Here is a 13,394-nt window from a genome sequence, read left to right as displayed (position 1 = left end):
TCGCTGGCCAGGCCCCCAACGCGTCCTCCCTTCCCCATCGCACCGCTCCCAGCAGCAGCGGTTTCCCCCTCCGGGAGCCGCTTCCCCTGCTCAGAGCGGAGCCAGGCTGGCAGAGCCGGCGTGCCGGAGGGGCCAGGACCTCACCTTATGGAATCGGATGACCGGCTCGGGATGGATGCGAATGATGTGCAGACACCAACGATAGCCCTGAAGCAGCTGTGCAAACAAGCGGAGGAAGACGGCACGGATCTCCTTATCCTGCGAAGAGGGAAGGGCAGCGCGGTCACAGCGTGGTCAGGCACAGGGTGCGGACGAGCCAGCTCACGGGGGCAGGATTTTACACCCAGCACAGAGGCGAGGAGCTCAAACCACGTGTCAGGGTCAGCATCTGCCGAGCAGGGCAGGAAACGTGGCAGAGATTCCAGGGAAAAAGGGACACGGCAGGCTGGATTCACCGCGCTGCCTCCCCCTCACAGCATCCCCGATGCTGCACGCAGAGTTAAAGGGAGCTCTCGCAGCGCTGGGGTTTGCTGAAGCGCCCAAACATTGGGTGTCTGCCTCCAGCCCCTGCTCCAGCGCGGCAATAAATGCGGTGGCCCCTGTCCGCGGGCCCGCTACTGAAATGGCACTGCTGGCTTCCACGCCGCGGCTCGGAGCTGTGGCCTCGCTGTCCTGGCAGCGTTGTGCTTTGCCTGTTCACCTCAGCAACCGAGATGGAGACAGGCCAGAAATCCTGCCTGGCCAACTCCATGCCCAAGAAACGGGGTGTCCAGCAGGGACGGCAGCCTCACAGGAGGGGTCCCCCTTCCTCCCCGCTCCACTCACCTGCATTTTGAGAGAAGAGGCAGAAATCGTTGAAGGGGGGAATGCGAGATCTGCCACCTCCAGCTCTGGGTCCAAGACCTGCACAGACAAGGCACAGAAGCACGCTCAGCCCCGGCCCAGGGGGGAATCTCTGCCTTCACAAATGGGAAAAAGCGAAGCAGCATTCGCCGGAGACCCAACAGCACCCACAGAAAAGGTCGGAGGGGCTTGGAAACAAACCTACAAGGGCTGGAACCACCAGCTATCAGAAAACGCTCCGCCATGCGAGGGGAGCCTCGAGGCCTGACCCTTCCAGAGTGCGGACCCCCGGGGACAGCTCGGCCGAGGGCGGTGGGGAAGGGGGAGCCTCTCCGGCTCTGCCGCAGCGCTGCGACAGAACCAGCCCCTCCGCTCCCCGCCGGCCACAGTCGAGGAGCAGAAGCTGAGGCATGCAGCATTTGCTTGGCGCGGCTGCCCTGGGCACGCTCTCGCATGGCCGGCAGTCTCTGGGAACACGCGAGCAGCCAGAAAAGCTTCAGGGCCGCAGCTGCTTCCTGCCCACGGGCCGGGAGCCAGCCGCCCGATTCCCAGAAACCTTTGGCAGAGGAACCCCCCCGCTCCAGCGCTGCCACACACCAGAGGCCGTCAGGATGAGGAAAGCTCTCCTGTGGACCCCGAGGTACGGACCTCTGCTCTCAGAGGAGCTCCTGCTGCTCCGCTCCCAGCTCCCCTTGGAAACGCGTGTCGTTCCCGAGGCGTTCGTGACCGGCAGATGGGGGAAAGGCTGCAGCACTCACCATGGAGAGGGCTTCCCGGGTCTGCTGGAGCAGAGGCTCAGGGAGCAGGGAGATGTGCACACACTCGGGCACGTTCACCGTCCCGCCGTCCAGGTCGGCGATAACGACGTCCAGCTGGAAGGGGCAGGACAGGCATGAGGCAAGGCCAGGCTTTCCAGCACCCTCCCCACCACCTCCTGCCGGGCGACGGAGAGCTAGCGAGGGGGGAAGCCCAGCTCAGGAGAGGAGGGCTTGGGAACGGTGTCCGTCTCCTCTCCTTCTGCGAGCACTCTCATAATAACCCTCAGCGGTTGTTTTCTCCCATCCACTGTCACCAAACAGGACGAGAGGAAACGGCCTCAAGCTGTGCCAGGGGAGGTTTAGGTTGGATATTGGGAGAAATTTCTTCATGGAAAGAGTGGCCAAGCACTGGACCAGGCTGCCCAGAGAGGGGGGGGAGTCCCCAGCCCTGGAGGGGTTCAAAACACGGGCAGAGGTGGCACTGGGGGCCATGGTTCAGTGGGCATGGGGGTGTTGGGGTGACGGCTGGGCTGATGATCTTAGAGATCCTTCCCAACCTCAGTGATTCCCAGTTTTACTGTCATTATAAATAATGCAGCCCCCAAGGCAGGCAAGATGAAATGATGACTCTGCCCTTGATGGGTTTGGTGGTGGCCTTGGCAGTGTTGGGTCAATGGTTGGGCTGGGGGATCTTGAAGGGCTTTGCCAACCTCAGCGATTCCATGATTCTGTTCTACGATTCAAACCCAAGCACCTGCCAATACACAAGCTATAAAGGGATCCCGTCGCTCCCTGCAAGGAGGGTGGCAGGGGGAGGACAACCTGGCAGGAGAGGGACGCAGCTTTGCTCGGCAGGCGCCTGCTGTGACTTTGTGACATCGGACTCAGGCCACAGAAATGCCCCGAGGGCCGGAGCCCCTCTGCTGCGGGGCCAGGCTGGGGGAGCTGGGGGTGCTCAGCCTGGAGAGGAGGGGGCTGCGGGGAGGCCTGAGTGCGGCCTGGCAGTGCTGAGAGGGGCTGCAGGAAGGGGGGGCGAGCTTTAGCAAGGCCTGTTGGGACAGGACAGGGAGTGATGGATTTAAACTCAAGAAGAATAGATTTAGGCTGGATATAAGGGAGAAATGTTTCACACTGATGGTGGTGAGGCACCGGCACAGGTTGCCCAGAGAGGCGGTGGAGGCCCCATCCCCAGGAACATCCCAGGCCAGGCTGGACGGGGCTGTGAGCACCCTGGGCTGGTTAAAGCTGTCCCTGGCACTGCAGGGGCTGGGCTGGGTGGGCTCTGAAGGGCCCTTCCCACCCAAAGCATTCTGTGATTCTATGATTCTATGATTCTGTGACTCCTCGGCACCTTATCAGCCCGGGTGAGGCGTCAAATACCAACCCTGGCCCAGCCCAGAGGCCATCCTGCTTAACCAAAGGGGCACACTGCGGTTTGTCCAGAGGGCTGCACGAAAGCTTGTTTCAGTTTAGATCAGACTCGTTACGCTTTGATTTAATTCAGTTTCTGAACTGAAGTCTGAAGTGCCAACGCAGCCTCTTGGACCAGCACTGCCAGCCGAGCATGAAAACAAAATCCTCGGTTAACCCCAGCCGCCAGCGCGCAGGCTCTGCAGCCCAAAGCCCCGACGACGCGTGGCCCGGCCAGCCCTGCTTGGCTCGTGCGGCACGTCTGGACCGCGGCCCGGGCTGGCCAGCCTGAACAAGCAGAGCCTGTGCGAGCCGGCGTGGCCAGCCTGCTGCCCCGGGCACCCTCAGGACAACGTTTGCTGCTATCTGAGACTGCTGGCACACGAGCCCTGCCTCTTCCTTGGGACCGCTTCTGCTCCCGGCACAAGGGACGGGGTGCACGGCGTCTCACCAGCTCCTGCGTCTCCGACTGGAAGATGGAGTGGACTCCGATAATGAAGGGTGTTGGCGTGCTCAGTACCTCAAGGAGCTGTGCAGGCAAGATGGGCACATACGTGAAACTGCAACCAAAAAAGAGCATCACTGCAGCCAGTCGAGCCCTGCTCTCTACCCAAGCGCCGTCCTCGACACCGGCTGACGATCCCCACCGCCGGAGGCTGTGTCCCCAGGACGGCAGGCTTTCTCCTGGCACGCCCAGCCCTTCAGACAGCATGTGCCCTACCGCTGCGCAAGGTTTCTGAAGGCTCGTGGACGCTCACCACGATCATCCTCTGGCCCTGGAGTTATAATGTAAGTCTGACCAAGGGAAAGGTTTCCAGCAGAGCGATTTAAACTCCAAAAGAAAGCTTTCTTTGGAATACAAATAGCCTTTCTGCAGCCTGGGGATATGGCAGGCCAGCGTGGAAACAGTGCGATGGGAGCTGGCAGCAACAATGGCCCGTCTATCTCAACTGTCCTGCTCGGGAGATGGGCAAACAGCCCTAGTGGCAACCAGTCCACGAGCCCATGGCCCCATGCCCGGTCAACGGCATCACCAGCTCCCCGGGGCTGGGGCGAGCGGGGTGCCAGCCCTCCCACAGGAGTCACCGTGGCGGCTTGGCCACCGCCACCAGCACCTTAACAAAAGCCCTGTATGTGCGTGCCCCTTTCTAGGGAGGGCAGAATTTGCACCACGGCTTTCTGGAAGCTTCCCAGCGTCCGGCCCTTCTGTTCAGCGAGACTTTGCGCCCGGGGCTGGGACAAAGGGCTGCCAGCGGAAGTGGTGCGCTGGCGCTCTGTGCTCTGCACAGGCTGCAATGCAGCTGAGAGAAGGGAAAGGGGACGGATTCTGGAGCAATAAGCACCTCTGGCCTCTCCCGCGCACACTACGGGTGACCATGCACTGCCGGATCGTGTCCCACAGCCTGACGGGCTTGCTTCCCTCTGTCAGAGTTGCCACGGCTAGGACTAGTGCATGCCAGCAGCTCCCGGACCTACAGACACTGCTGGGAATGCCTCACTCCCTGCTGCCAGTGCTACAGCCCCGCTCTTGCCCTAGAGAGGAGGGAGGCAGGGGTGGAAGGTTCGCACCCCTTCACTGCTGCGGACACCCTCTGGAATTACATCTCTGTGCACGCCAAAGGCCTCAGGAAAGGGGCTTTCAGCTCTGGAAAGGGGCTTTCAGCACAGCTGAGACCTGCGGGCCTTCACCAGCAGCGCCCAAAACACAACCAGTCCCCAGTAACGCTAGCTACGGAACCAGTAGGCAGCGAGGGCACGAAGCAGGGGGGAGGCAGGGCAGCCAGCACGGGCTCGGTTGCTGTCGGAGGGCTGAGGAGCTCCAGGAGCCGTGGGGTTCCCTCACCTGTACTTGAGGGGGAACATAAGTGCAAGGAGAGCCCGGCAGGCATCGGTCAGCCTCTGGTAACTGCTGGAGAGAAACAGGATCTTGTGTTCAGTAAGCGCTGCACAGAAGAGGTACAGCACATTGGTGATGCCTGGGGAGAAAAGGAGAGAAGAGCACTCAGAAACGAGGGTTCCCCTCTCGCACCCTGCCAGAGACCACTAAACCCCACCCGAGCTGGGTCCCGCTCCCCATCTCCACATTCTCCACAACAGAGGAGTTCACCAGCCTCCCAAAAAGCCACTTTGGGGTCACCCAGGTATGTGCTCCCCCCCAAGGAAGCCCCTCTTCGGAGAGATGCTCAGCAGCTCTGCTGAGCTGCCAGCGTCCCTTAACCAGAGGCGCAAGGCTAAGGGCAGCACGCCTCCGGGCACTCGCCCCGGCCGCCCAGGCCGCTTCTCGTGAGACCTGGCCACACGGCCGCGCCCGAGCCAGGGAGAGCTGCCAGTCTCCTGGGAAAGGGGAGGCAAAGCGGGGCCGGGGAGGGCTCAGTCGGAGGTGGCTGCAGCTGGAAGAGAGCCCTGAGCCGACAAGGCAGGCTCAGGAGCGCGGTGGGAAGCGACGTGCAGGGAACTTCAGCCCAGGATTCGGCCAGCTGGCTTTGGCACCGGACCCGATGAGAAGGAGGCGTGGGGAGAAGTCTCACCGAGCTGGCGGAAGAGCAGGGCCACGCTGCAGCTGCTGACGGGAAGCGAGTCATTGATGGGTGTCTGGATCACCTGCCTGTCCCCCGCTCCCAGAGAGATCGTCCTCTGCGAGAGAAAACAGAGCCAGTCACTGGGCACCCACCCAAGCAAAGGGCGAGCGCAGGTGTCGAGGGCAAGCCAGCCGCCTCTCCGAGCCAGCAGCAGCCCGAATCCTCGCAGCGCACGGGGCCAGGGCGACCGTGCCCTCGGCACAACCCTTGTACCCAACGGGGCAGCGCGTCCCACCACGGCACGGCACCTCGCAGCAGCACGGCTGGAGCACGGCTGCTGCGGGAAGAGGGAAGAGGACCCCGCAACAACGCACGTCGCGTGCTTGGCTGGGGCGGCGGGCTAAGGGGAGGAACGAGACCTGCCGAGACAGCCGGCAGTCCCGGCCAGCACGAGCAGCTCCTCGACGGCTGGCCCAAGGCGGCGGCAAGCCCCGAGACCCGCAGTGCGACGTAGCACACAAGGGCTCACTGGGACCTCGCAACCGGAGGGGAACAGCTCGCCTGTGCCGTGCCCAGCCAGCGCCGCCCGGCAAAGGAGCAGCACCAGCTCCGCACCCTCTCCCTCGCCCAGGCAGTGTGAGCAGGCCCTGATGGCTCCTGGTAGAAGGGCAGGGGATGGACGGACTGCGCACGGTCCCACTGCTGCTTCTCCAACATATTTTTTGTCCCAGACCTAAGCTCATTCCCAGTGGCACGGGGAAGCCTATACATCATTCCCAGTGGCATGGGGAAGCCTCCACATCCCCCTCCTCTCTCCAGGCTGCAGGGGCTGCGGCAGGAGCAGATCACTGGCCCTGTTCTCCTCTTTCTACACCTCTCTAGGGAAAACGCTCCTCTGCAATAGCAGGTTTCGCCACGCGACCCACCTCCTCGCGCAGCCCCCTCCAGCCACAAGAGCTCACGCCACCGCAACAGCCCAGAAATCTGCTTCGCAACGCCGCCGTTCTGGCAGAGCAGAACAAGCACCCCTGACCTGGTCTTCCACACCAGGCCGCCGCATTTGCACAGCCCCCAGGAGAGCGCGTTCATGGAGAGGCAAACAGCGCGCAGCCGGTCTGCGGCGGCGCAGGAACGCAACCCCCTTCCCCAGAGCCCATGCACGCGTTCCCCGCTGCCCGTCAGGGCAATGCACGCAGACGCACGCGCACCCGAGGGTGCTCTGACCGAGGCGAACAGCGCCTGCGCCTCCGCCGCTGCACCAGCTGCAGCGTGGGCCACCCTCGAAAACGGTAAAAGAGAGGTTGCTAACGAGGAGACAGACCCAATGAAAGAAAAGGTGTGCGTACCGCTGCTTCGTCGTCCGCGTCAAGCTGAGATAGAGACAGACAGAGATAGCACAGTCAGTTAGAAACACACGAAGACAGCAAGGCAACAGGGAAGACGAACACAGGCAGAGGCGCACGACAAGCAGGGACCAGCACTCTCGGAGAGGAGAGACGCGCGCACACACACACAAAAAGCAAAAGCAACAGCTGCTACACTGGAAAAGGGCGTTGGGACACAGCAGGAGAACGGGTAAAGCACAGGAAGGGAAGTGCCACCAACAAACTGTCCTCCCTGTAGCACACTGCTTGGTCCCACAGCACAGATCGATCCTGCAAGAACTGGGAGGTGACGAGTAATTGTGCCAAAAAGCACTGCTCAGTGAGCCACAGCGGCTTGAGGAGCCGCCCTGGTCCGAACAGCCTCTCCTCTCCCGTACTGCCGCTTACACATCCCACCGGGAAAGAACCAGATGGAGTCGGACAGATCTGGGCAGATCCTGCAGCAATGCTCTTGGCTCTCGCCCTCAGCCAGAGCAAACCGGGGACGCTTGGCACGCAGTCACAGCGCCCTGGGTGTGGGCAGCACCCTGCTTTCTGCTCTGCAGGACTGGATACGAGCGCAGCCCTCTCCGGCAAACACCAGGACCGCTGCTGGGCCCTGCCAGGCCCTGCATCGCTCTGCATGACTAGAGGAAGCACCAAACCTGGGCCGTGATGGCCCAAGGGGCACCGCTTCTGCCCGGCAGAAAGCAGCCGCCCGAGAAGCGTGCACAGATACGTGGGTTCAAGACAGCAGCCTCCCCTCCGGGTCACAGGCCACGGTGGTGGAAGAATCACAGAATCATGGAATCGTTTAGGTTGGAAAAGACCTTTAAGATCATCCAGTCCAACCATTAACCTACACTACCAAGTCCACACTAAACCAGTCAAGGGCAGACCAGACTAAACCATGGCCCCCAGTGCCACCTCTGCCCGTTTTTTGAACCCCTCCAGGGCTGGGGACTCCCCCACCCTCTCTGGGCAGCCTGTTCCAATGCTTGACTACCCTTTCCGTGAAGAAATTTCTCCTAATATCCAATCTAAGAAACCTGCCTCTAGGCACCAGGGACCTGCAGCGCTGCCCCAGCCTTGCAAAGGCTCCTTCACCTGGGCACAGCCTGGGTGCGACAGAACTAGACGGTATTTTTTGCTGGGGAAGTGGAGCTCAGCTGGAAGTGAAGCCGCTGCAGCAGACGAGCGCACATCCGCGGTTACGTTCCAGGTGTTAGCATGGCAGAGGAGCTCCGAGGGGTTACACTGCTGCCTCCAAGCGCCTCCTGCCAGAGGGTGCAGCTGGGCTCCCTCCACTCCTGTCATCTCCAAGTCAGCTTCAGTTAGCCCGCCCTTACCCGTCTGCTGCCCACACGAGCGAGCCTGAGCCCAGCTGGCCTGCCTCGAGCAGGAGGAGCAGTGCTAGAGGAACGCGTGGCTCAGAGGGAAAAACAGGAGAGTTATCTTTGATGGCCTCAGTTCTGGGCACAAGCGAGGCTGTTGCTCCTCGAGCCCCGTCCATCAGAAATGCCGGCCGCGCACAGGCACAAGCCAGCGGTTTGAGGAGAGAGCTCCAAGCCGCTCAGCTGGCAAACGGTAGCCTTGCTTGGCTCGTCTCCCCGGAGCCGACTCGTCCTGGCTCTTGCAGATGGCCTGTGACCACTCGGGTCCGGAGCAGCTCTCCAGGCAATCAGACAAGCCTGAGCGGAGCAGCAAGACCTCCCTGATGCAGGAATGACCAGAGACCATGGCGATTGTTTGTAGGGATCGATCGGTGACTACGTAAGCCAGCTGGTGGTCAAGTCACCCAGTGCTCCCTCCTGCAGGGAGCAAGGAGCCCAGACCAAGCTGCCTAGTCACAGCAAGCTGTAGCTAAGCGAAGCAGCGAGATCTTCTCAGATGATCTAGGAGCTGAGCAGCTCCACATCACAGAGTTTTGTTGTTTCCGCTCTTAAGCACTTGGGAAGGCACCACCTGCACTAGCCAAGCACTTGCCAGTAGCAGTGCGCTGCGGCAGCTCCTCCAGCCAGCGCGCTGAGCCAGACTCTGCCCACGAGTCAAATCAGCCTTGCTCAGCTCACCCCAGCGCAGCAAAACCAGAATACAGCTGAGTGGAACATCCCTGCTTCTATCGGAGCTGCTCAGGAGGCAGAAGCACGGAGGGGTAAGAGGGAAGGGGCAGGTTACGCACCTGAGCTCCCCCGGTGATGGGGATGGTACACGTCAGCAGGTTCCCAATGACGTTCTCCAGGGACACGCTCAGTCCGTCCACGTAGATGGTATAGATCAAACCCAGGCTGTTCTGGAGAGGAAAGCACAGCACAGCTGAGCATCGGGGCGGGAAGCAGACACGTACGGGTGCAGCTGGGGAGGCTCCCGTTTGGAGCACCGTCGTGTGGAGGGGCTCCCAGCGCTTGTCACCAGGCAGACATACCTGGTGACAGTCAACTTTTGGGTGCAGTGCTCGAGCTCTTCCCCCTCAGACCCCTCGCAGTGACTCCTCATCAGCACGACGGGATATTTAGCGTGTGCTCCAGCCAGCAGCACCTCCCCATCCGAGCACCGACCCCACCAGAGCCGTCCCCAGCCGCGCCCCCCGCGCTAGAGCTCAGCAGGAGCAGCGCCAAGGGGCTTCAAAAGCTCCACAGGCAGAGGTGACGGAAACCAGCCGGATTCTCCAGCACCCCCGAGCACTCCCAATCCCCGCAGATTTGCATCAAGTCTCACAAAAAACCCAAGTAAGGGATGGGAAGGAGACAGGACTTTTCCACTGAGAAAAGGCACCTGGCCGGGCCCTGCTCTGCTTGCTCTCTGCCCGGCATTGGGACAAAGCCCTTAACAAAATCCTTTCACTTTTGGTCAGGACTAGATGATCATTGTAGGTCCCTTCCAACTGGAATATTCTATTCTATTCGGGAAGCAGCACCAGCTCCAGCACAGAGAGAGTTAGGGGGCACAAGCACAGGGCGGCGTTCAGCACAAGCTATAATACACAGATGAATAAGGAATTTGAGGAATTTGTCTTCAAGGCACCCTCTGGGTGTTTGCTTTTTTTTTTTTTTTAACTCAAACCATCTCCCCATGCCAGTGAAGAAAGAGAAAACACAAATACCGGGGCTTTGGAGAGAAGGGGCCGGGCAGGCTACTGCACGCTGGAATAACCGAGTGAAGAGCAAGCTCACGCTCCTGCACGTCCACGAAGACGCTGCTCTGCTTGGACGCTCCACGGAGGAAGCAGGAGGCAATCCGAGAGAAGGCGCAGTCTCGCCAGGTGCCAGAAGGGAGATCTGGGGTACCCTGCCCCTCTTCCCAAGGGCCGCCGACCGGCCCAGCTTCAGGGGGCATGGCAGCTACGGCCCCACGGCTAGAGGTGAAGGCTCCTGGCGTAACGTGCGTACGGCTCAGCCGCACGCCGAGCAAGAGCCAGACCCTCGCTCCGGCACCATGCTGACCAACAGGACCAACAGGTCCAGGTCTTGGGCTACACAGAGACCTAATCAGAGAAGAGAAGGAGCCACAGCAACCCGAGTCCTGTGCTGGGGAAGTAAGAGGCTGCACTTCAAATTTAGCCCATGAAATCCTTCCATTCACCCAGAGGGCAAAGGCAGAGTTTCCACCCATTGCCCTTTGTGTCAGGAATGGTGTGGCCAGCAGGAGCAGGGCAGGGATCGTCCCCCGTGCTCGGCGCTGGTGAGGCCGCACCTGGAATGCTGTGCCCAGTTTTGGGCCCCTCAGCACAAGAAGGACATTGGGGTGCTGGAGCGTGTCCAGGGAAGGGCAGCGGAGCTGGGGAAGGGTCTGGAGCACAGGGCTGGTGGGGAGCGGCTGAGGGAGCTGGGGGTGTTCAGCCTGGAGAAGAGGAGGCTGAGGGGAGACCTGATCGCTCTGCAGCTCCTGGCAGGAGGGGGCAGGGAGGGGGGTCGGGCTCTTCTCCCAAGGAACAGCGATGGGACGAGAGGGAATGGGCTCAAGCTGCGCCAGGGGAGGTTTAGGTTGGATATTGGGAGAAATTTCTTCATGGCAAGAGTGGCCAAGCACTGGACCAGGCTGCCCAGAGAGGTGGGGGAGTCCCCAGCCCTGGAGGGGTTCAAAACACGGGCAGAGGTGGCACTGGGGGCCATGGTTTAGTGGGCATGGGGGTGTTGGGGTGACGGCTGGGCTGATGATCTTAGAGATCCTTCCCAACCTCAGTGATTCCCAGTTTTACTGTCATTATAAATAATGCAGCCCCCAAGGCAGGCAAGATGAAATGATGACTCTGCCCTTGATGGGTTTGGTGGTGGCCTTGGCAGTGTTGGGTTAATGGCTGGACTGGGGGATCTTAAAGGGCTTTGCCAACCTAAACAATTCCATGATTCTCCTGGCAGGGACAGGGAGCAGCAACGGGAAAGGCAAACGCGGCTGAACAGGCAAACACGCCGTGTCCTGCCACGATGTGAGCCTGAAAGCAGCGCTGCTTCGGCTTCCCGCGGGCCGGCCAGAGGCGCGTGGCACTCACTGCCGCGGAGCAGAGGTCCCACTCCCACACCCAGACCTTCTGGGGACGCCCAGAGACATCTGGGTTCGTGTCACAGCTAAGGGGGAAATGACCCAAGGCGCAGAACAACAGGACTGTAGTGCTCTTGTCGCTCATCTGTTCCTCAAAAATCACTAAGGTGGATAATTCAAGCAACTGAGCAATGAAATCAGGCAGCCAAACACGCAGTGCGAACGTTACCGCGCCTCCTAACAAAACCAGCCAGGGAAGACGAGCAGTCAGGTATGCAAAGACCGAAATGAGCCGGGAACCATTTCAGTGCAGTCCCCAGGGGAGCTGCTCCAGCAGGAAATGTCCGTCTCTTGGAACCAGTTAGCTGACCCGCTTTCCTCCGGAGTCATCCCCAAGCACGACCGGCTTTCGCCCAGCAGGAGAGCGGCAGACGCCGCAGCCCAGCTCGCTCCGCAGCCCCAGGCTTGAGAAAATGAACAGCTCCTGCGTTTTAGAGAATTCCAGCTCCATGGAAGGCCACACATGGTAAACCCCATCCCAGCTGCGAGGACAGCGATACGACGCAACCGCAAGCAACAAGGGAAATGGCCTGATGATCCAGGCTCGTTTCTGCTCATGCGTTCCCTTCCATCTCGGGCTTACTGCTCCCACTTGCCGGAAAGGAGCTGCTGTTTTAACCTCTCGGCCACGGCAGGCTTGACCGGCTCAGAGAACTTTCCCAATAAAGTACCCAAGCACACAGACTTTTTTACTGCGAGGGCGGCTGAACACTGGCGCAGCTTTCCCAGAGAAGCCGTACAATTTCCATCCTCGGAGATAATTCAAAACCCCAATGGACGATATCCCGGACAACCTGCTCCAGCTGACCCTGCTTGAGCAGGGGTTGGACCAGAGACGTCCAGAGGTGCCTCCAACCTCAGTGACGTGGTTTGGGGCTGCGAATCTGCGAAGCCCAAGGTTTCTGCTGTTTGAAGCAGCTCCAGGCCAGGGAATGGAGTGATTTCCCCCCCCCCCCCCCCCCGTCAGTTATTAATGCCTTGAGCACGCTGTGCCTGAACGCCCTGAAGGAACACCGTGTGCTCCCATTCACAGAGCAGGTTGTGAACAAGAGGTTCAGGAACAGGGCAGCTACCCAGAAGCGATCTCCTCGCAGTGGGAGGGGGAAAAAGGAAGGACACAGCCCTGGCCTGACGGAAAACGCTGCCCTCCTGCAAGCCCAGCACCTGGGCGAGCCAGCGGAGAGCCCACCGTAAATGCCGGGCGGATTCCTCCTTTGGTCTGAGGGGAGCAGCCGGGCAGGCAGGCTGCCCGGTCCCGCCGAGGCTGCCCACGCCCTGCCGGCCGCAGCTGCGGAGCCGCGGGCACAATACGCGCGGAGGCAGTTTGTAAACACGCCAGCTTGCAGCCCGTGCCCTCCCAAAACCTTTTACAGCCACGTAACGCAGCATGTTTCGAGAAAATAAAGATGGCAAAGATAAATGCTCCCACAGGAACGGGCCGTTCTTCACGCTTTTTCTATTAACAAAACTGGGTCAAGGCCACCGGCTGCCCGGCGTGGCCAAGCCCTCGGGTTGCTGTTCTGCGGCCAGCCGTTCAGGTTGAGCGTGCAGCTGCTGAGCCGGCTGGCGGAGCTGGCCCGGGATGCAAGGAGCGGGCTGGGGACGGGCCGCTCTCCCATGGGGTGCTGTGCCAGGGTGCTCCTTCAGCTCCTGCTCCCTGGCAGCGACTGCGTGGCTCCTGGTTGCTCCCGGAGCCAGAAGGGCTTCACTAACATCGCTCTCCTCTCCCCCCGCCCCAGCCGCAGCGGATCCGGACTTACCCTGAACACCTCCGCGTGGTCCAGCCGTGACACCAGCACCAAGCTTTTGGGAGCAAAGAGCTGCGCGGGTTGAACGGGAGACAACGGCTCCTCTTCCTCCTCCTCCCCCTCCCCATTCCTGGGGTGGCTCTGAGGCTAGGGAGACAGACATCAGCCAAGTCCCGGCGTTAGAAAAAGGATGCTCTTCCCTCTCCCAAACCT

General features: G+C 60.9%; 1 protein-coding gene across 1 annotated transcript in view; it reads right to left on the bottom strand.

The window, feature by feature from the left end:
* The window catches only part of SBF1 (SET binding factor 1), a 102,655-nt gene that overhangs the window by 24,860 nt on the left and 64,401 nt on the right, over nucleotides 1-13,394 (bottom strand). Inside the window, exons 4-11 of the mRNA XM_075726609.1 lie at nucleotides 13,194-13,328; nucleotides 9,077-9,187; nucleotides 5,540-5,645; nucleotides 4,855-4,987; nucleotides 3,463-3,571; nucleotides 1,602-1,715; nucleotides 826-903; nucleotides 145-258 (exon numbers count right to left, since the gene is read on the bottom strand). Coding sequence (XP_075582724.1) covers nucleotides 145-258; nucleotides 826-903; nucleotides 1,602-1,715; nucleotides 3,463-3,571; nucleotides 4,855-4,987; nucleotides 5,540-5,645; nucleotides 9,077-9,187; nucleotides 13,194-13,328 — 900 coding nt within the window. The remainder of the gene's footprint in view (nucleotides 1-144; nucleotides 259-825; nucleotides 904-1,601; nucleotides 1,716-3,462; nucleotides 3,572-4,854; nucleotides 4,988-5,539; nucleotides 5,646-9,076; nucleotides 9,188-13,193; nucleotides 13,329-13,394) is intronic.

Source organism: Pelecanus crispus, chromosome 1 (assembly GCF_030463565.1).
Source record: "Pelecanus crispus isolate bPelCri1 chromosome 1, bPelCri1.pri, whole genome shotgun sequence".
NCBI lineage: Eukaryota > Metazoa > Chordata > Aves > Pelecaniformes > Pelecanidae > Pelecanus > Pelecanus crispus.
This window is presented reverse-complemented; position numbering and strand designations above follow the sequence as displayed.